General features: G+C 44.9%; 1 protein-coding gene across 2 annotated transcripts in view; it reads left to right on the top strand.

Moving 5' to 3' along the window:
• Window positions 1–15,033, top strand: part of IPO9 (importin 9) — a 55,683-nt gene extending 40,650 nt beyond the window's left edge. For both annotated transcript variants that reach the window (XM_007988964.3, XM_007988965.3), the window contains exons 15-24: window positions 788–1,014; window positions 2,716–2,864; window positions 3,643–3,771; window positions 4,638–4,913; window positions 5,201–5,367; window positions 6,866–6,999; window positions 8,294–8,416; window positions 8,875–8,979; window positions 9,195–9,271; window positions 9,999–15,033. In XM_007988964.3, the coding sequence (XP_007987155.1) occupies window positions 788–1,014; window positions 2,716–2,864; window positions 3,643–3,771; window positions 4,638–4,913; window positions 5,201–5,367; window positions 6,866–6,999; window positions 8,294–8,416; window positions 8,875–8,979; window positions 9,195–9,271; window positions 9,999–10,109 (1,498 nt within the window). In that variant the 3' untranslated portion in view covers window positions 10,110–15,033. The remainder of the gene's footprint in view (window positions 1–787; window positions 1,015–2,715; window positions 2,865–3,642; window positions 3,772–4,637; window positions 4,914–5,200; window positions 5,368–6,865; window positions 7,000–8,293; window positions 8,417–8,874; window positions 8,980–9,194; window positions 9,272–9,998) is intronic.
• Window positions 15,034–20,352: the final 5,319 nt, after the last annotated feature.

The following is a 20,352-nucleotide window of genomic DNA, read 5'->3' as shown; positions in this document are numbered from 1 at the left end:
CTCAAAGTGCTAGGATTACAGACGTGAGCTACAGTGCCTGGTCCTAGACAATGTATTTTTAACAATTGTATCATTTTGGACATGGTAAGCAACATTCAGTAAATATTTGTTGATTGAAAAGAGGCTAATACAGTAAAACTATAAGGGAACTTTAAATCCTACAGCTAATAGGCTGATTTCGAAAGTATAAATAAAATGTTTATATAAGACCGCACACGGTGGCTGAAACCTGTAATCCCAGCACTTTGGGAGGCTGAGACGGGTGGGTCATGAGGTCAGGAGATTGAAACCATCCTGGCTAACACAGTGAAACCCCGTCTCTACTACAAAAATACAAAAAAACTAGCCAGGCGAGGTGGCGGGCGCCTGTAGTCCCAGCTACTCGGGAGGCTGAGGAGGCAGGAGAGTGGCGTGAACCCGGGAGGCAGAGCTTGCAGTGAGCCGAGATACAGCCACTGCACTCCAGCCTGGGTGACAGAGCGAGACTCTGTCTCAAGAAAAAAAAAAAAAATGTTTATATAAATTAAGCTTGCTTCAGGATGCAGAAAAAAAACTTCAAGAAAAAAGCAGAAGTTTTTAAAGAAAATAGCAAAAGTCAAATAAATAGAGAACATAGAAATGGTGGTGCTAATGTTTATATAATACATCCAGAAAGAAGTAGAAACTTACCTAACTTTAGAATTTGCTTTATAAAGCTACACATATAAATGCTATAATATGTGAGATTAATTGGGAAAACCAGGAATTGAATTTTTTAAATAATTCTTGCTTATCTGTCTCTCTCTAGTTATTGTGACCAACTGAAAGTATCAGAGAGTACCCATGTGCTCCAGCCCTTCCTCCCCAGTATCCTGGATGGCTTAATTCACCTAGCAGCCCAGTTCAGCTCAGAGGTCCTCAACCTGGTGATGGAGACCCTGTGCATCGTTTGTACAGTAGACCCCGAATTCACAGCAAGCATGGAAAGCAAAATCTGCCCCTTCACCATCGCCATTTTCCTAAAGTACAGTAATGGTATGCCACCAGGGAGAACTGTGTTATGAGGGGCACCAAAGAAAAGGTGGTGGCTGGGGAATTTAAATGAAAGATTCCCTAGGTTTGGTCTTACCTATGATGCTATGGTTTTAACATCATAAGCAAAGAATCTGGCTTTGGATTAGCAAAAAATAGAATTGTGCTGTAAATGTAGCAGCATTAAAAAATAGAGTACCTATTTCTGTAACACTTACTCTCTAGTAAGGACTTAGGGAAAAAGATAATAAATAAAGGGCTTATAAGCAAGAGATATAATTCAGAACTTTGATGATAGAATAGGAAATTGGGCAAATGAAAAGCCTAAAAGAAAAGGGCTAGGACTATAATTTAGAAAAGGAGATACTAAAGAAAGATACATGTAAAAGTTTATGAACAAAGATATTCACTAGATATTTTTTACAGTAGTAAAAATTTGGAAATTATAAAAAGACATTAGTTAATTATATCCATAAAATGAAATACTGTTCAGCCATTAAAAATCAAGCTTAAAAGGAATATTTAAAACCATGGGAAAGAGCTTACATTGTAATAAATGAAAAGATACTTTTCCCCAAAAATCCATAGATATGATCCCAAGTTTTGATTTTTCTTTTAGGAAAAGATATATGTATAGATAAGTATGTTAAAAAAAAAAAAAAAGGCAGAAAAAAATATATCAAAATTTTAAGAGTGTTTATCTCTAGGTGGTGGAATTACAGGTGTTTTCTTTATTACTTTTCTGCAATTTAAGGTTTTTTTTCCTATAGTGAATGTGTTTATTAATACCTTATTACTAGTAAAATATTAAGGATTTTTTTTTTTTTAAAGAGAGAGCTCCAATATTGAAGCTCAGAAAGATGTACAGGATAAGGATTGTTTATATAATGTGATATACTGAACATGTTATTAGATATGCTTTTTCACTGAAAAATGTGTACTGAGGAGCTTTCCACATTGTGTTCTTGGATATATCTCATTCTTTCAGCCATTACATAGTATTCCATAAAATGGGTATATCATAATTTACCCATTCTGCTAATGGACATCTAGGGTATTCCCAATTTTTTTCTATTACAAACAATGCTGCAGTGATCTTTTAAGATATACTTTAATATACATTGCCTATATTTTTCCATACTAAATAGAGGGGGATGTTTTGTTATATAGATAAAGAAGATTGAGCTAAAGTTCCCTTTCTTCATAAGGCTGTGCTTTTTAGGAGTTTTGCCTTTTGCCCCAGAAGTAGCTTTGAGATTTGTTCATGGCTTCCATGGCTACCTCACAGGAGATATGTATGATTTCTCTCATGCATCAAAGTCAGTGTTTTGGCAATTTTTGCAACTTTCTTCTTAAAGTATCAGTTGGGCTTTTTTTTTTTTTTTAAAGCATGTGGTTTTATAATCTAGGTTTCACAAGAATAAAGACTTTAAAGATTTTTCTTTAGAAAAACTACATTTTGTTTTAGGAGTAGCTGTTAAAGACTAGTCCCTACTTTAATGAAGCCATACAAAGTGTACCTCTTGGAGATTTAGGATCACTCCTGTTCTTTCAGGTTATTCATGTGGCCCCACTAGGTCCCGGATGTGTGATAAGTAATCAATGCAGAAGTTGTTAGGTTAGGGCAAACAACAGGCATCATTAAGCGAGAAGCAGATGCAGACCATCAGGCAGGGGGATTCCGTGTTGCCTTATCCACTTCAGATCCCGTCGTCGCCTCACTGGCTCAGGACATCTTCAAGGAGCTGTCCCAGATTGAAGCCTGTCAGGGCCCAATGCAAATGAGGTTGATTCCCACTCTGGTCAGCATAATGCAGGCCCCAGCAGACAAGATCCCTGCAGGGCTCTGTGCGGTAAGTGGCTGTGTGTGTGTGAGATATACAAGTGCCACCCACAGATGCATGTAGCTGACAAGAACCTAATAGCATTAGAGATTCATGGGGTGATTTTGCTGAGCTCTTTTGCCCACAATGACAGTGGGTGATTCTCTGAAGCTTTAAGAAAATGACTTGACTTGGCGCGGTGGCTCACGCCTATAATCCCAGCACTTTGGGAGGCCAAGGCAGGTAGATCACAAGGTCAGGAGTTTGAGACCAGCCTGACCAGTATGGTGAAACCCTGTCTCTCCTAAAAATACAAAAATTAGCCGGGCATGGTGGCAGGCGCCTGCAGTCCCAGCTACTTGGGAGACTGAGGCAGGAGAATCCCTTGAACCCAAGAGGCAGAGGTTGCAGTGAGCGGAGATCGCACCACTGCACTCCAGCCTGGGTGACAGAGCGAGACTCTGCCTTAAAAAAGAATAGAAGAAAGAAAATGGCTCTTCTTGTTTCAGAGGTACCCTCAGTGAATTGAACAGAGTGCCACCATTACACAGCGCCACTAAGTATGTCACCTGGTTATCCAATCCACTGCCATGTACTAGTGCCCACCCCTAGGACTAATCAATTAGTAAGCTATTATGAGGAGACTGAGAGCACTACCCATTTAATTATTCCTTTTATTTTGGAAACGTGCCTTTCATTAATAAGCTTTCTCTGGGTTGCTATGTGATACCCATCCAGTAAGGATCTTAGTTGTTGGGCACCCCCAACCCCAGAGGCAATTCTGACTCTTTTTTCTTCTCTCTTTCAGACAGCCATTGATATCCTGACAACAGTAGTACGAAATACAAAGCCTCCCCTTTCCCAGCTTCTCATCTGCCAAGCTTTCCCTGCTGTGGCACAGTGTACCCTTCACACAGATGACAATGCCACCATGCAGGTATCTGAGACATGGAGACTAGAAGGGGGAAGATAGCTCCCCAGTCATGGGCCTTTACTACGCTGAGAAATCTGACATGGTTTTATGCTTTTGAAATACGAAATTCCTCAACTCCATATTTACTTAGCAGATTCAGGAAGGGTTCAGGCTGCAAAAGCCAAGCGTTTCTGGTGCTTTGGAGCATGTTACAGGTTTTAAAAATACAGATACCAAGCACCCTGCCCATCTGTATTGGGTATTGCTACTATGAAAGAGATTATAGACATCTAGACTTGGGGCCATAAAAAAGTCTTTCTGCATATTTCCTCTATTAATAAAATCAGCAGAGGGATGGGCCTCTAGAGAGGGGAGAGATGCCTAAATATTTTTTCTCTTTTTGTTTCCTGGGTGAATTGGTTACCTTTTCAGGTGTGTACTACCGTCATTGATTATAAAGGTTATAGGAACTTGCCAGTGAATATTGATCAGCTTGGAAATCCCTAGGCAACTAGTGGTTTGTGTAGGACCTATATGAGGTCCTATAGTATCCCCAATTATTGCAAGATTGTAAGCATATTTTTTTAGTACCAGAGGTAGACCTTTATGATTAAAATTCATTTTGCTTGGCCATTGTCCCTTGTGATTAAAAAATAATAGTAATACACATTTTTGAGATAGCTCATTAGGTAAAGGGGGAATTATGTAATGCATGTCTGTGTCTGTAACAGTAAATTCCTGATTCCAGTGGTATGAGCCCACCACAAATACTATAGACTCACCGCTTTTATGAGGCATAGGCCTCTGAGAACATTTGTTTATACAGACTGAGGGCCTCCTGGCATCTGTCCCTCGGTTACTAACCTTGCTTGCCACCCCTGTCTCCCCAGAATGGCGGAGAGTGCTTGCGGGCCTATGTGTCAGTGACCCTGGAACAAGTAGCCCAGTGGCATGACGAGCAGGGCCACAATGGACTGTGGTATGTGATGCAAGTGGTGAGCCAGCTCCTGGACCCCCGCACCTCAGAGTTCACTGCGGCCTTTGTGGGCCGCCTTGTTTCCACCCTCATCTCCAAGGCAGGGCGGGAGCTGGGGGAGAATCTAGACCAGATTCTTCGTGCCATCCTCAGTAAGATGCAGCAGGCAGAGACGCTCAGTGTCATGCAGGTAAGAGAACAGTAGGGAGTGGGCTTCCTACTCTCTGGCTGATAGAAGTGAAAATTAGTATTTTGGTCCTGAGTTATTTTACCCTGTTACTACCCTTGTAGGACAGTTAAGTAAAATGGGATCTGTCTGGCCTAAGAAACATGGACAAGGAAATCTCCATGTTTTCTTGTCCTGTGAATAATACCCTCAGTGTAGACTCTGTCTCTTATCTGACTGGCTAGTTCCCTCTCATCTCTTATGTCTCTGAAATTGATTTCCCTGAAGCAAATATCCTTATTTTCTCCTAGTCCCTGATCATGGTGTTTGCTCATCTGGTGCACACTCAGCTAGAACCTCTTTTGGAGTTCCTGTGTAGCCTCCCAGGACCTACTGGCAAACCTGCTCTAGAGTTTGTGATGGCTGAGTGGACAAGCCGACAGCACCTGTTCTATGGACAGTATGAAGGCAAAGTCAGGTAGAATCCCATCTTTCTTTTCTGGGCATTCTGCCACCACTTCACCACTTATATTTCTTTGTTTTGTTTTGTTTTGTTTTGTTTGAAACAGAGTCTCACTCTGTCCCCCAGACTGGAGTGCAGTGGCACAATCCTGGCTCACTGCAACTTCCACCACACCCAGCTAATTCTTTTGTGTGTGTGTGTGTGTGTGTGTGTGTGTGTGTGTGTGTGTGTATTTTTAGTAGAGACAGGGTTTCACCATGTTGGCCAGGCTGGTCTTGAACTCCTGACCTCAAGTGATCCACCCACCTCGGCCTCCCAAAATGCTGGGATTACAGGCGTGAGCCTCTGCTCCTGACCTATATTTCTTTTTTTCCCTGATTTGCTCCATTGATTTTTGTTTGACATTTCAGATGGCTCTTTGTATTCCCTTTTCCTTGTCTTTCTTTATTGCTAAGGCACATATGTGAATAGCTGCCATCTTGAAATCCCCAAAAGACAGTCAACACAGGTAGACTATATATTTCTGATCTCTGCTTGCTAGAGATCCCTTCTCTACCGCAGACTTCACACAGCTAAGTGCTGCTAGTGGCTTATTTTCCTTTATAAGCCCAAGCCTTGGCCAGGCGCACTGGCTCACACCTATAATCCCAGCACTTTTGGAGGCTGAGGCAAGCAGATCACTGGAGGTCAGGAGTTCAAGACCAGCCTGGCCAACATGGTGAAACCCTCTCTCTACTACAAATACAAAAAATAGCTAGATGTGGTTGTGGGTGCCTATAATCCCAGCTACTTAGGAGGCTAAGGCAGGAGAATTGCTTGAACCCAGGAGGCAGATCACGGCTGGGCAACAGGCAGATGCACTCTAGCCTGGACCACAAGAGCAAAACTGTCTCAAAATAAAAAACCCAAGCCTTCTAACCCTGGCTTCCTAACTTTCTGTCCTGGACTTTTATACCATTGATTCTTATCACCTCATTGCACGTTACAATATGGATAGCCATCATGATGCTTGCCCACCCTAGCTTTGTTCAAGAAGAACAGGTTACCTGTAATCCCAGCACTTTGGAAGACTGAGGTGGGCAAATTGCTTGAGACCCACCTGGGCAACGTGGTGAAACCTATCTCTACCAAAAATATTAGCCAGGCATGGTGGCACGTGCCTACCCACTCGGGAGTCCCAGCTACTCAGGAGGCTGAGGTGGGAGCATCACCTGAACCCAGGGAGGTCAAGGCTTTGCAGTGAACCATGATCACGCCACTGCACTCAGCCTGGGTGACAGAATGAGACCCTATCACAAAAAAAAAAAAAAGAAGAAGAAGAAGAACAGATCTCATTAGACCATCTCATGAACTCTAAAATCTCATTTTCAGCTGAACTCTCTTAGCTCTCCTAATTAGTTGTTAACAGAATTTTCACTGTCAAATAGAGGGCCTTAGGACATGATTGCTTATCTCCTTGGCATGAACTCTAGATAGGTAACTGATTGACCTTTTTTTGGATCTTCCTTGCCAGCTCTGTGGCACTCTGTAAGCTGCTCCAGCATGGCATCAATGCAGATGACAAACGGCTACAGGATATCCGTGTGAAGGGAGAGGAGATCTACAGCATGGATGAGGGCATCCGCACCCGCTCTAAGTCAGCCAAAAGTGGGTGATGCTGCAATTCCTCCAATCCTCTCCCTATAATAAGGGGCTAAGGATACCTGGGTGGAGGGAAGGAATGCATTGTGGTATATATTTTTAAAACATAATTGTTGGTGATGGGTTTGATAAAGAAGCAACAGGAAACTTAGATAAAAGGGATCAGAACATATGGTTTCTTCCTGTTGTCAAAAATGGACAAAAATAAGCTGGGCGTGGTGGCTCACGCCTGTAATTCCAGCAGTTGGTGGGAGGCCAGGGCGGATGGATCACTTGAAGTCAGGAGTTTGAGACCAGCCTGACCAACATAGTGAAATCCTGTCTCTACTAAAAGTACAAAAATTAGCCAGATGTGGTGGTGGGCGCCTGTAATCCCAGCTACTTGGGAGGCTGAGGCAGGAGAATCGCTTGAACCTGGGAGGCAGAGGTTGTGGTGAGCCAAGATCGTGCCACTGCACTCCAGGCTAGACAACAAAACAAGGCTCCATCTCAAAAAAAAAAAAGAGTGAGTGCGATGGCTCACACCTGTAATCCCAGCACTTTGGGAGGCCGAGGCTGCCGGATCGCCTGAGGCCAGGAGTTCGAGACCAGCCTGACCAACATAGAGAAACCCCATCTCTACTAAAAATACAAAGTTAGCCAGGCATGGTGGCACATGCCTGTAATCCCAGCTACTTGGGAGGCTGAGGCAGGAGAATAGCTTGAACCCGGTAGGCGAAGGTTGCAGTGAGCCAAGATCATGCCATTGCACTCCAGCCTGGGCAACAAGAGCGAAACTCTGTCTGGAGGGAAAAAAAAAAAAAAAAAAGGACAAAAATAGTCTCAGGTACCAAGCATCCCAGTTTCCAGCTTCATTCTGAGGCATGGGCACAGATGGTTAGTGTGTCTTTGTTATTGAGTTGACTTTGGCCTGTAACGCCAAGGATTTGCAGGTAGGGAGTATAGAGCTGCTATCTTTAATGTAGATTTATAATTACCTCCGCTGTCTCTCAATTTGTAAGTCACTGGGACTGGAGTACTGGCTCTGTACAGTTCCTTGGTTTCAGAGCTTTATTACTAACGAGACTCTATCTCCTTTAATCCCTGAACTCTCATCTCTCCCACCTTCTGAACTGTTACAATACCAAACAGAATAAAGTTATTAAACTTTAAATCACTCTTTGGAGACTAGATATAGTCAGGGACAGTGAAAGTCTGAGGGGTGGTGAACTCTGGTGAGCGGCACTGAGGAGGGGACAGGGCTACTTCCAGAAGTAAGCCCAGTGACACTCTGACTTGAAGCCTTTTTCTTCCTTCCCAGACCCAGAACGCTGGACAAACATTCCTTTGCTGGTCAAGATCCTAAAGCTGATCATCAACGAGCTCTCCAACGTCATGGAGGCTAATGCCGCTCGCCAGGCCACTCCTGCAGAGTGGAGTCAAGGTGCACCAGGCCTTTACTCCAAGGAGACTTTTAGCCTGGCAGATCAAGTTACAAATTGTCAAATTAGCAACTTGGTTTGTTGAGTCACTAATTGAAAAAAAAAAACAAGTTAATGGTTAATGGAATGGCTGCTCTGTGGCTGGCACCGTGCTAGGCACTAGGCATGTAAAGAGCTGCTTCTCCAGTCTGCCATATGAAGGCTGGGGTGGGAGGCAGCCAGGAGGCAAGCTAACATAGCCCTTCTTTGGTTTGATTCTTCTTAAGAGCCTCTCAACCTTTATATCTCCAGGTTCTTTCTTTCAGATTTACCAGAAGGGTTTGGCCATTTCTGGTTCTCTTTCACTGGGTACTACAAGCCACATTGCAGAAGCCTTTGGGGCCCTGCTGGTCTGTTTGGATTTGGGGAGGGGAAGTGCATGAATGTGCTCTAGCTCTAGCTACTTTTCATCTCCAAGTAGATGACTCCAATGATATGTGGGAGGACCAGGAGGAGGAAGAGGAGGAGGAGGAGGATGGTTTAGCTGGCCAACTTTTATCTGACATTCTTGCTACAAGTAAATATGGTAAGCTGTTTGATAAGAGGACAGCCATGGTAAATACCTTTTCTTTGCACACTGATCCCAAGAATGGGGTACCCAAGAAAGGGGAGAGGTGGGCCCACAGGGACATTCCTTGGGCTTTTGCACCTTCCGCCTCCGTCATGTGGTAGTGTATCACCATTCAGGGCCTGATCACGGGCCTTTGTCCTGACCCGCCCTATGTTGGCTGTGTCTAACAGAGGAGGATTACTACGAGGATGATGAGGAAGATGACCCTGATGCCCTGAAGGATCCTCTCTATCAGATTGATCTGCAGGTGAGGGTGTCCAGAGATGTCTTGCAAATGGCAATGTCCCAGGCCATGGAAACAGGAATATGGGCTCAAATCCATTTATGGCCAGGCATGGTGGCTCATGCCTGTAATCCCAACACTTTGGGAGGTCAAGGCAGGAGGATTGCTTAAGCCCAGGAGTTCAAGACCGTCTGGGCAACGGAGAGGAGACCCTGTCTCTACAAATAATTAAAAAATTATCTGAGCATAGTGGCACATGCGTGTGGTCCCAGCTACTCGGGAGGCTGAAGTGGGAGGATCGCTTGAGGCCAAGAGGTCAAGGCTGCAGTGAACTGTGATCATACCACGGCACTTGAGCCTGGGCGACAGAGCAAGACCCTGTCTTTCTTTTTTTTTTTCCAAAAAAAAAAAATCCATTTATAATTTAACATGGGAGCCTCACGGGAAAGAGTTCTTGTCTTGTTGAGTGGTCCAGTGTTTTGGATGGGCTGGAACTTTGCACTTGATGTGTTGTAATTCATTTTCTAGAGTCTATGTCGTGAAGGTCCTTGGGGTGATAGAGCCTTGGAAAAATGTTGTTTCCCTGTGGATTATCTAAACTAGATCCAAGAACATGAAAGACCATCCCTCAGGGAGCTGGCATTTGTCTAAAAACCAGCATTCCCTGTGCCATTTGATTGTGGTTCTTGCTTCACTGCAAATGGGTGACTTGCAATATCTCACTAATGCCACTCTTGCTCTTTTCCTCCAGGCGTATCTCACAGATTTCCTCTGCCAGTTTGCTCAGCAGCCCTGCTACATAATGTTTTCAGGCCACCTTAATGATAACGAGAGGCGAGTTCTACAGACCATCGGCATCTAAAAAGGGGAGCTTTTCTCCATTTGCTCCTTCTGGCCCAGCCGCAAACCATTTTGCAGCCCTCACTGGCCTTGAGATGCACTTTCTTCTCAACCTAAAGTGGCATCTTGACACTTGGCCCTTGGCCTCGGGAGTGACACTGATGACAACTCAGACCAGGCTCACCAGTGCCGTCACTTAGGAATGCTGGAACAAAGGACATTTCTCAAAGTTCCCCTGAAGACATACCATCTCTAGAACCTTTTTTCTCCCTGACTCTACCCCCACCTCTGTTCCTAGAGCCCTCTGCTGGCCAGTCCAGAAACATTATTGCCCAGAAGGATTATGTGTTTATGGATTATTTTGCCCCGCCTCAGGAGCACAGGAAGTCACTACCATTTATATTCTGAAACAGACCTATCTGTGTTCATAGGACTTCTGATTTTTTCAGATAGGAATCCTCGTGAGAGATCATTATGCTTTGTGCCCTGGACCACTGCTGCTCTGGGTTCTCAGGAGGAACAGGCAGGAGCAGCTTCATTCTAAGCCTTTCCAGTGACCTCAGCCCTGCTTCCCTTCTACAACACTAAGGCTCCTCTGTCAGAGGAGGTCGTCTTGTTTTTGCCTCATTGCATGACATAACCCTTCCCCTCAAGCTGTTCCTATATATACATGCACACACAAAATAAGCCAGACAGATGGCAATTTGATTTTCCTTTTTTAGAAAAAAAAAAAAAAAAATGGGAAAAAAGGGAATTTTTTTTAAATGCACATGACCCAACTATATTTAATATGCCTCTCCCACACATTACCACAGAGTCTGATATTCAGAGGTTATCCCCTCTCCCTCAGGAAGCCTCTAAAGTGGTTAAGTTGTAGCCCTCAAATTTGCAACATGTATTTTTCTAGGACAGTAAAGTAATCTTTACAAATGAATTTAGTTGCATGGTATAAGGTGTCTCAGCACCTGTTTGCCTTCTATTCCCTTTAGAAGGTAAGTAAAAGTAGTGGGGGAAAGGATTAGGTGGAGCCTATCTAAACATTCTAGTGTGTTTTGGAAAACCTAGCCTGAAATGATTCTTAGAGAACTGGCATTGTTTAATCAAATATTTTTAAGGGAGATTCCTTAATTGGGAAGTTTAGTCTGTTTGGGGTTCAAAGAGCAAATGAGGATTAGAAAATCCTGGAGAGAGGCTAGGCACAGTGGCTAATGCCTATAATCCCAGCACTTTGGGAGGCTGAGGTGGGCAGATCACTTGAGGTCAGGAGTTTGAGGCTAGCCTGGCCAACACAGTGAAATGCCCATCTCTACTAAAAAGACAAAAATTAGCTGGGCATGGTGGTGCATGCCTGTAATCCCAGTTAATTTGGGATGCTGAGGCAGGAGAATTGCTTGCACCTGGGAGGCAAAGGTTGCAGTAAACCGATATCACGCCATTGCATTCCAGGGCGAGACTCCATCACACACACACACACATGCACACACACAAATCATGGGGAGAAAGATGAAGCCTGTGTTCCCCTTTTTTTGATAGTGCCCACATCTGGTGCCCCATTTTTAATAGCCACAGAATATTTCTTTAGATTGATATTCTCACAAGAAATAGAATATAGGCTGGGTGCAGTGTGTCACACCTGTAATCCCAGCACTTTCGGAGGCCGAAGCGGGTGGATCACCAGAGGTCAGGAGTTCAAGACCAGCCTGACCAACACGATGAAGCCCTGTCTCTACTAAAAATACAAAAATTAGCCAGGCGTGGTGGCATGCGCCTGTAATTCCAGCTACTTGGGAGGCTGAGAGGAGAATTGCTTGAACCTGGGAGGCAGAGGTTGCAGTAAGCCAAGATCGTACCATTGCACTTCAGCCTGGGCAACAAGAGGAGCGAAACTCTGTCTTAGGAAAAAAAAAAAAAAAGGAAGAATATAAAGTGAATCTGAATCTCCACTCAAGGGGATGGCCCCAAGGATATCGTAGCTAGTAATGTCTTCATGCCACTAGGTGTCCCCAGTGTTCAACCTCCATGACTGAGATTGGAAGAAATAAGAGTTGAAAGTTTTTACTATCTTTGAAAAGCCTGCGGGCATGTTCACAATTGTCCCGTGCCAGCCAGGTTCTGAGGCTAACTGCTTGTGCCCCTGCTGCTTCTCCACATGGCATTGGGGAAATGATGGCAGGTCTGACCAAGTGGTGCTCAGAAAACCACCCTCAGCCTTGCAGACTCACTCCATAGTTTATCTCAAGGCAGTGCCAGTTGGATTTGGTGCTAAAGGCATAAGGCCAAGTTGGCCTCTGATTTTGGTGCAAAAGAATGGTCTCATGCCAGTAGCATTGAACTGCTGAGCTTGGGAAGGCTTAAGGCTCCCACACAGACTGAGAATGATGGGGGACTCTCTGGGTCTACTGATTAGGAAAATGTTCTCTCTCTAGTGCCAAAAGTGGTCCTAAGTCCTTTGGCAAGGGTCCTTTCTGCTCTCATGCTGATTTGGGGGAGGACTAGGCATCCTGCCTCAGGAGAACGTGAGTCCTGAGGAAGGGGCCCTAGTATCACTTAAGGGCTACCCCTGGCTAACAGATACTTGGCTGTGGTTGAGAGTAGAAGGTCTTGGACCCCTCGGTGTGCAGGTACTTAACTGTGTTTCCAGTGCATTTTCATGTACATTATCTAATTTAACCTTTATAACAGGTTCACAGGGTGGATATTCCCATTCTGTTGATGAGAAAAAGTTTGGAGAGACTATGTCCACTGTCAGCAGGAAGAAAAAAGATCTGTTGGAGGCCAGTACATGTTGACAGAAACTCTAGACCATATTTTGTCTCCTGTCTTTGGCCAAAGAGAACTAGCTTCAGTCTGAAAAGGGCAGGGCTAAGTGGTTACAAGGAATAAAAAGTTCAAGGTAAGACAAATGAGGTAAAAATAAAAAAGAGCACTTAGCTGCTCTGAGACATTTTAGTCTCCTGACTCTGGTAAACAGCAGCTGGGGCACCAAGGGGTTCCCAGGAGTTTGTTGAGCTTTTATTGGAGTGAACTGAAAGGAGGGAATGCTGTAAGACTGAAAAGTTTAAACCCCAGGAAGGAAGCTGATAACACAAGTTACAGTCGTATAAGTGACATTGATTTGGGAAGAATGAACCTACAACAAATGACCCAAAAGCACCTAAATGAGAGTGATGAGAGTTTAATAGATATTCATTATGGACTTCAGAGAAAATGATGCTAAACTGACCTTATAGTCTTCTTTAACTTTGTTAAGTAGGTAAAATAATCTGGACATAGTAAAGTCAAAGCATTAGGGAGATAGAGAAGTTGGTAACCACCAACTAACTAACTAGAAATTCACCCATTGTGGGTTGACCTGATATGTGCCCCCAGGGCTGTGTCCTTGGCCCCTCCTTTGATATTAGTGACAGATGACTTTTTTTATGCCTTACCCATTCCACAAAAGAATTTGAAGCCATTTACACAAGAGATAGTACTAGTAAATTAGGAATCCTGATCAAATTTTTAGATAATAATAAACCCTTAGGAAGGATGACAATTTAGAATCCAAATTTAGGATCCAAACAAATACCATTACAACCTATAAAAGTGAGCGGAATCTAAATGTAACATTTCAATAAATGCAGATTGATAATATCTGTGGAAAGAGTTGAGGACTATAGCGTACTGTGCTCTCACTAACAGTACTGCGTGCTGCTAAGAGTTTAATGGCCGGGTGCAGTGGCTCACACCTGTAATCCCAGCATTTTGGGAGGCCTAGGTGGGTAAACCACCTGAGATCAGGAGTTCGAGACCAGCCTGGCCAATGTGGTGAAACCCCGCCTCTACTAAAAATACAAAAATTAGCTGGACATGGTGGCAGACACCTGTAATCCCAGCTACTCAGGAGGCTGAGGCGGGAGAATCACTTGAACCTGGGAGGCAGAGGTTGCAGTGAGCCAAGATCACACCATTGCATTCCAGCCTGGGTGACAGAGCAAGGCTCTGTCTCAAAAAAAAAATGTTTATTATGCCAGGAAGGCCAGGTGTGGTGCCACACCCCTGTAATCCCAGCACTTCAGGAGGCTGAGGTGGGCAGATCACTTGAGCCCAAGAGTTTGAGACCAGCCTGGGCAATGTGACAAGACCTTGTCTTAAAATTTAAAATAAAAGAAGTTTATTATGCCAGGAACTGTTAATGTGTCCAGAAAACTCCAGTGTGGTCCTAGGATGAGATAATAAAATTAGGTTGTCTAGGGTAGTGTGGAAGGTGCTTTCAGTCTTAACTGTGCCTATCAGTGATCCTCATTGCTATGTTCCCTTCTGGTGCTCAACCAGAGGCTCCCTGACAGATGACCACTCTGCCAGATAAAAGCTAAGATGCAGAAGACAAATCGTGTCAAGGAAAAGAAGCTTGAAGGAGCTAAGAATGCTTAGCTTAGAGAAGACAAGAAGAAACAGGACATGGCTTTGGGAAGTTCAAGCAGTGAAATACATCCTATACTTTTGCACCCCAGCCAAGCTGACCCATGATCAATAAGTATGAAATAAAAGGCCAATTTCTGGCTACTCTTCCCCCCAACCCCATTTCAGTGAATGTTGAACCTCTGTTAGACGTGCAAGGCCAGTGCGAAATGCTGGAGGGCTTTGGCCTTTTCCTTCAAGGAACTAGTCTAGTAGGGGGTCAGAAATACAGATGGGCCGGAACGTAATGATCGTTTGACTTCTAATTTTTCAACTTTAGGATTGTGCAAAAGCTATGCACATTCAGTAGAAACAGTACTTCAAGTATCCATACAACCATTCTGTTTTTCACTTTCTGTACAGTATTCAATAAATTACATGAGACATTCAACACTTTATTATAAACTAGGCTTTGTGTTAGATGAGTTTGCCCAACTGTAAGCTAATGTAAGTGATCTGAGTAGGTTTAAGGTAGGGTAGGTGTATTAAATGCATTTTTTACTTAACAGTATTTTCCACTTTTGTTGGGTTTACTGGGATATAGCCCCGTTATAAGCTGAAAAGCATCTGTAGTATAATAAATGTGGGGAGTGCTGTGAGAGAAATAAGTATACTGGGTTTAGTTCCCACTGCCCAAAAAAGGAATTGACTAATCAGGTAAGTTGTATGGAGAAGGCTTGAACACTTGAAAGGAGCTAACAATACCTGCTTCTGGAGTATTTAAATGCCAGTGGGTATGCTAAATACTTTACCTCACTTAGACCACCTACTAACCTTACAAAGTAGTTAACTCTGCTCACCCAGTTTTACAGATTGATGAAACTGAAGCAGACAGATACTGTTAACCTATTAAAGGTCACACTGCAAGTGGGTGATTATAGTCCAAGCAGCTTGTACTTGGTGCCTATTTGTTTCACCTTTCCTGTGCATCTGCCAGGCAGATGAGAGCGGGGTAAGACATTGCAGAGAAAGAGTAAGAAAAGGCCGTCATGAAACAATTTCATTTTCAGACCTTATAAGCACATTAAAAGTACTGATATTTATGCTTAAGTTCATGGAAGCCCTGGCCAGAAGTAAAGCCGGAAGGACAAGTCGGGGCCAGATTGTGAAGGGTCCTGCAAGACCTGCTTCCTCTAGAGAATGGGAGACTACCCAAGAGTACTAAACAGAGAAGTGACATGATCAGGCTTTGTGTCTTAGAAAAGTGTTGCAGTGTTGATCCAAATGTGACTAGAAGGGTGACTTGGAACCTGGATCGGAGGAGTGGGAGATGGGAGAAAGGAATGCAGTCTGGCAGCAGCTACAACAGTCCAGGTGGGAAAACCCAGAGCCTGGACTAAGGCTGTAACTAGAGGGGACAGGGTGGAAGAGCTGGATTAGAGATGTTGACAAGGTAAAGTCAGTAGGACTTAAAGACTGACGGATTTTCCCAAAGTCAGAGCTATGGAATGAATTGTCTTAAAATGTTGTAGTGAGTTCCTCCTCATCAATCCAAGTGCTCAATCAGAGGCTGGACCTTTACTTAGCAGTCACGGGAAAATTCCCCATTCTCACGGGGATTTAGACCAGGTATTAACCATACTTTACCAAGATTCCAGTCGCAAAGCACCCAAAAGTAATTGTAATAAAATTCCAATTTTTGTAGGCCGGGCACAGTGGCCCACGCCTGTAATCCCAGCACTTTGGGAGGCCGAGGCGGGCAGATACGAGGTCAGGTGTTCGAGACCAGCCCGGCCAGCATGGTAAAACCCCATCTCTACTAAAAATACAAAAATTAGCTGGGCATGGTTTTGCATGCCTGTAATCCCAGCTACTCAGGAGGCTGAAGCAGGAGAATTGCTTGAACCCAGGAGGGGGAGGTTGCAGTGAGCCAAGATCATGCCACTGCACTCCAGCCTGGGTGACAGAGTGAGACTCTGTCTCAAAAAAAAACAAAATCCAATTTTTGTGAATTTAAGTTTCTCTAATGGATGGTGCAGGTCAACATTAGCCATCTAATGACCCTTACATTCCAATTTTTTACTTTTTTGAGTAAGTGGGAAAAGGTTGGCATTACTGCTGGCTTCTTAAAATTGAAAATTATACTAGGGTTTTTAAACCGGTGTAGAATACATGATGTGGAAGCAAATGTGCTATAGGAAGAAAAACAATGAGGAACTACTGGCCTGACTAGGAGGCCTGGAAGTCCCTCCCAGGCTTGAGTTGTTCTGACTTGGCATGATTACATAGCTGTGTCAAATGACATTTCCTTCAAGCCTTGGTTCTCTCATCTGTAAAATAGGGAACTAATACCTGCCTCACAGGATTGTAGTTAAGAATTAAGGATGACTTCATTAAAGCACCTCTAGTGGTGGAAGATGTCCCATCCTATCCCCCACCCGTAGCTGGGAGCTATGTTTGGCTTATTCTCCCTGACTCTCTGGATTACACTGTGACTCAGTTCAATTTCACACATGCTGCTGCTAAATTAGGGTCTTGGTGAGCCTTTGGGAGGACAGCTCTGAGGAATGAATTGTAGCACTGCAGCCCTGCCTGAGGAGCAGGATAGAAACAGGTGGTAGGCCCAGCTCTTGCCTTCTACCTACTAAGCAGTTTTTCTATGGTTAGCTGTGTGACATTATAAACTATCGGTGTATTAATTTGCTTTCACTAGATTTCCCACTACCCCCCCCCCACACACCCAACTTAGTCCAAGAACATACTTTAATTCTTTGCATTTCCTTGCCTTAGTTGCTTTTGTAGGGTGGACAGCAGGACTGCATGAGAATAGCTCTGCTTCTGGACCCTATAGTGAAAGCTCTAGTGAACTGCGATTAGGCCAGGGTCCTGGAGGAAGAAGGGGAGAGTAAAAGGGCGGGTAGTTTTCCAAAAGATAAGTAGGGGACAAAAAAGTCCATGGGGCCTATGAGTGGTGAGAATCCTGCCCTGATTGTGGCAGAGCACCTGGAGATGATAGAACTTCCTAGGGAAAAGGCTGTATGGAGTCCCCAGGGATGCTGGGACCTGGTCACCAAGGCTCCCTGGGAAGGTCTCTTGTGCCTGCAGTACACAGACCAACACTTCTGAAATTGCAAGCTTAAGAGCATGTATGAGCAGAACCTGTGCAGACCAAGACTTAGAGGGCTCACCTCAATGTTTTGCACTGTGTGAGACCCCAGGACCTTTTTGTGATTCTGAAGAGGGGAACAAACCATAATAACAAACCAGGTAGCAGGATAGAGACTCATTCTCATCTATTTTGGTTAAAAGAAAATAAATGTATTTCTTCCACACCTGATTTTGTGATTGCAGATTCATAACTAATATCCCTCGTAAGCTCCCTTGACTCATCCCTGCCACAGGGAGGTTCACAGCAAGAGCACAGAAACTAGTGCCAGTGCCCTGTTGTGTGACCTTGAGTAAGTTCTTTTTCCCTTGAACAGGGAGAGAGACACAATGGATCAGAGTGTCTCCACCAGTTCTAACTTGGTGACTCTAATGGGTTGAACCGAACAGTAGTCCATTTCCAAAAGAGGAGGCCAAGACCAGAGGAGGCATGGTTCCTTCAAGTTTGCAGAACCAGTAAGTGGCAGAGCAGGACTCATATCTAGTTAGTGGTTCAGAGCATGGGCTCCGGAGCTAGACTGCCTGGATTTGAACCCTGGCTTTGCCACTTGCCTGTTGGATGACTTTGGACAAGCTACTTAAATTATGTCTCCATTTCCTAATCCACAGAACAAGTATAATACTAGTATCTGTTTCATGGGGTGATTGTGAGGATTAACTAAAGTTAATATAGTAATACAAAGCACTTCGTAGTGCTGCCTCATAGTAAGTGTTAATGTTACCTATTATTAGTCTAATCCCAAGTCTAATGCAGTTCTCACCTCCTAAACCTGCCTTTACAGAGTTGGCCTTTCGGAGAAACCCTGTGCCTCTGTAGATTCAACACTCCCATCTGTGCAGGTGGCTAACAGCTAGGCTGAAAACAGAAACCTTGGGTTGGAAAGGGTCAGCTGGAGGGCTGAGGCCCATGGCCCCAAATCCTCCCCAGGAGAGAGAGTAGGGACAGAAAGGAGAGAGCTATAAACAGAGCTTTCCTCCTCCCTTGCCCTCAGATCCCAAAATAACACTTGTCTACCCCCATCCTGCCCAGCTGGCAGAGTGGCAGGCTGAGTAAGGTGCCATTTAAAGATAACCTGGCCCTCCCCATCTGCCCCACTGGCTAGGCTGGGCTCCTGAGGCCAGGCCTTGGCTGCCTGGGACTGCTGCCACTCCCACGGCCACCCAGAGTGTTCCTGGGTAGGGGACTGCTCACAGCTGCCATCCAAGCCAGCCTGGCTACACCCCCTTCTTTCCTGAGGCCCAGGCTGTCCTGGGCACTCTACAAACAAGCAGAAGCCTGGCATTCTGGGAGAGGCAATCCTACAAAGGCATTGGTAAAAAATCCTTCTGGAGAAGAGTGCTTCATGTATATATAAATTTATAAGGTACTTGTGCAGCTTTGTTACATGGAAGAGTGCTCCTTCTTACCAGTAGCTTGGCAGCAGTGAGGCTGATCCTCACTGTCCTTCACCCACCCTCCACTTGCAAATCCCTCCCACCAAGAGGACAAACACAGGAGACAGTCTTTCATTTACAGCAAGAAAGATTAAAGCTAGACGCCAGGAAAAGCGTTCTGATTTAAGAGAGATGTTTGTTTATTCCCGGGCAGTGGGAGCCAAAAGACCTGGTTCCCCAACTAAGCCATGAGACCTTGGCCAAGTCCTGGTGCTCTCCTAGGCCTTACTCTCCCTAGCTGTGGACTGCAAGGAGAATTCATGTGTCCAAGACTCCAGGAAGGGTCTGACATTAAATCAGAGGAAGGAACTCTGGGGTCCTATGGGGGATGGGGGTGGGATGTATAATTACCTGTCTGCAGGAGTTGGGCTGCCAGAGGCAGGGAGGAAAAGAAAAGAGGACAGAGTAACAGCATTCCGGGAGAGCACTGATTGATCAGAGGCAGTAATTAGGAAAGGAATGGAGTTTCCCTTATCTTGGAATGGCTCAACTCAAACCACTGGCCAGACAAAAGTGGAGGCAGGAACCTCCACGGCCAGATAGCAGGGGTAGGGCAGGACCAGGGTGGGATACAGCCTCCAGGGCTCATGGCACAGGAAAGTAAGGAAGACCTCAGGAATGCCTGTGTCAGTCTGCTCTGATAGAAAGAGGAGCATGGAAGGGGTTGGGAGGAGCCCTAGGCTGGTCATTCAGTCCAGGAGTGAGGTGACTCAACAGAGCACTCCTACCGGTCACAGGCAGGGTCCCAGCCCTTCCCCTCCTCCTGCCCTTCCCCACTCCAGATATCCCTGGCTACCTTCTCACCACATGCAGAGGCCTGCTAGAGATAAGGGCTGGGCATCAAGAGTTTCCCTGAGTACATACTCTTTATGCCAGGCATAGCACTGAGCATTTTAGACTTGTTTTTTGTTTTGTTTGAGACAGAGTTTCACTCTTGTTGCCTAGGCTGGAATGCAGTGGCGCATTTCCGGGTTCAAGCCTCCTGGGTTCAAGTGATTCTCCTGCCTCAGCCTCCCAAGCAGCTAGGATCACAGGCATGTGCCACCACGCCCGGCTAATTTTGTATTTTTAGTAGAGATGGGGTTTCTCCATGTTGGTCAAGCTGGTCTCGAACTCCCGACCTCAGGTGATCCACCCGCCTCGGCCTCCCAAAGTGTTGGGATTACAGGCGTGAGCCACCGCGCCCGGCCCTTTAGACTTGTTTAAAGAGAAGCAGGTGGTGAAGCTGAAGGGCTGGGGCTTTGAAGCTATGAAAATCCAGCTGCAAATCCCAGCAGTGTGAGCTG

This window comes from Chlorocebus sabaeus, chromosome 25, assembly GCF_047675955.1.
Source record: "Chlorocebus sabaeus isolate Y175 chromosome 25, mChlSab1.0.hap1, whole genome shotgun sequence".
NCBI classification, from domain to species: Eukaryota; Metazoa; Chordata; class Mammalia; order Primates; family Cercopithecidae; genus Chlorocebus; species Chlorocebus sabaeus.
The sequence above is the reverse complement of the archived record's forward strand: the minus strand, read 5'-3'. Positions and strand labels throughout refer to the sequence as shown.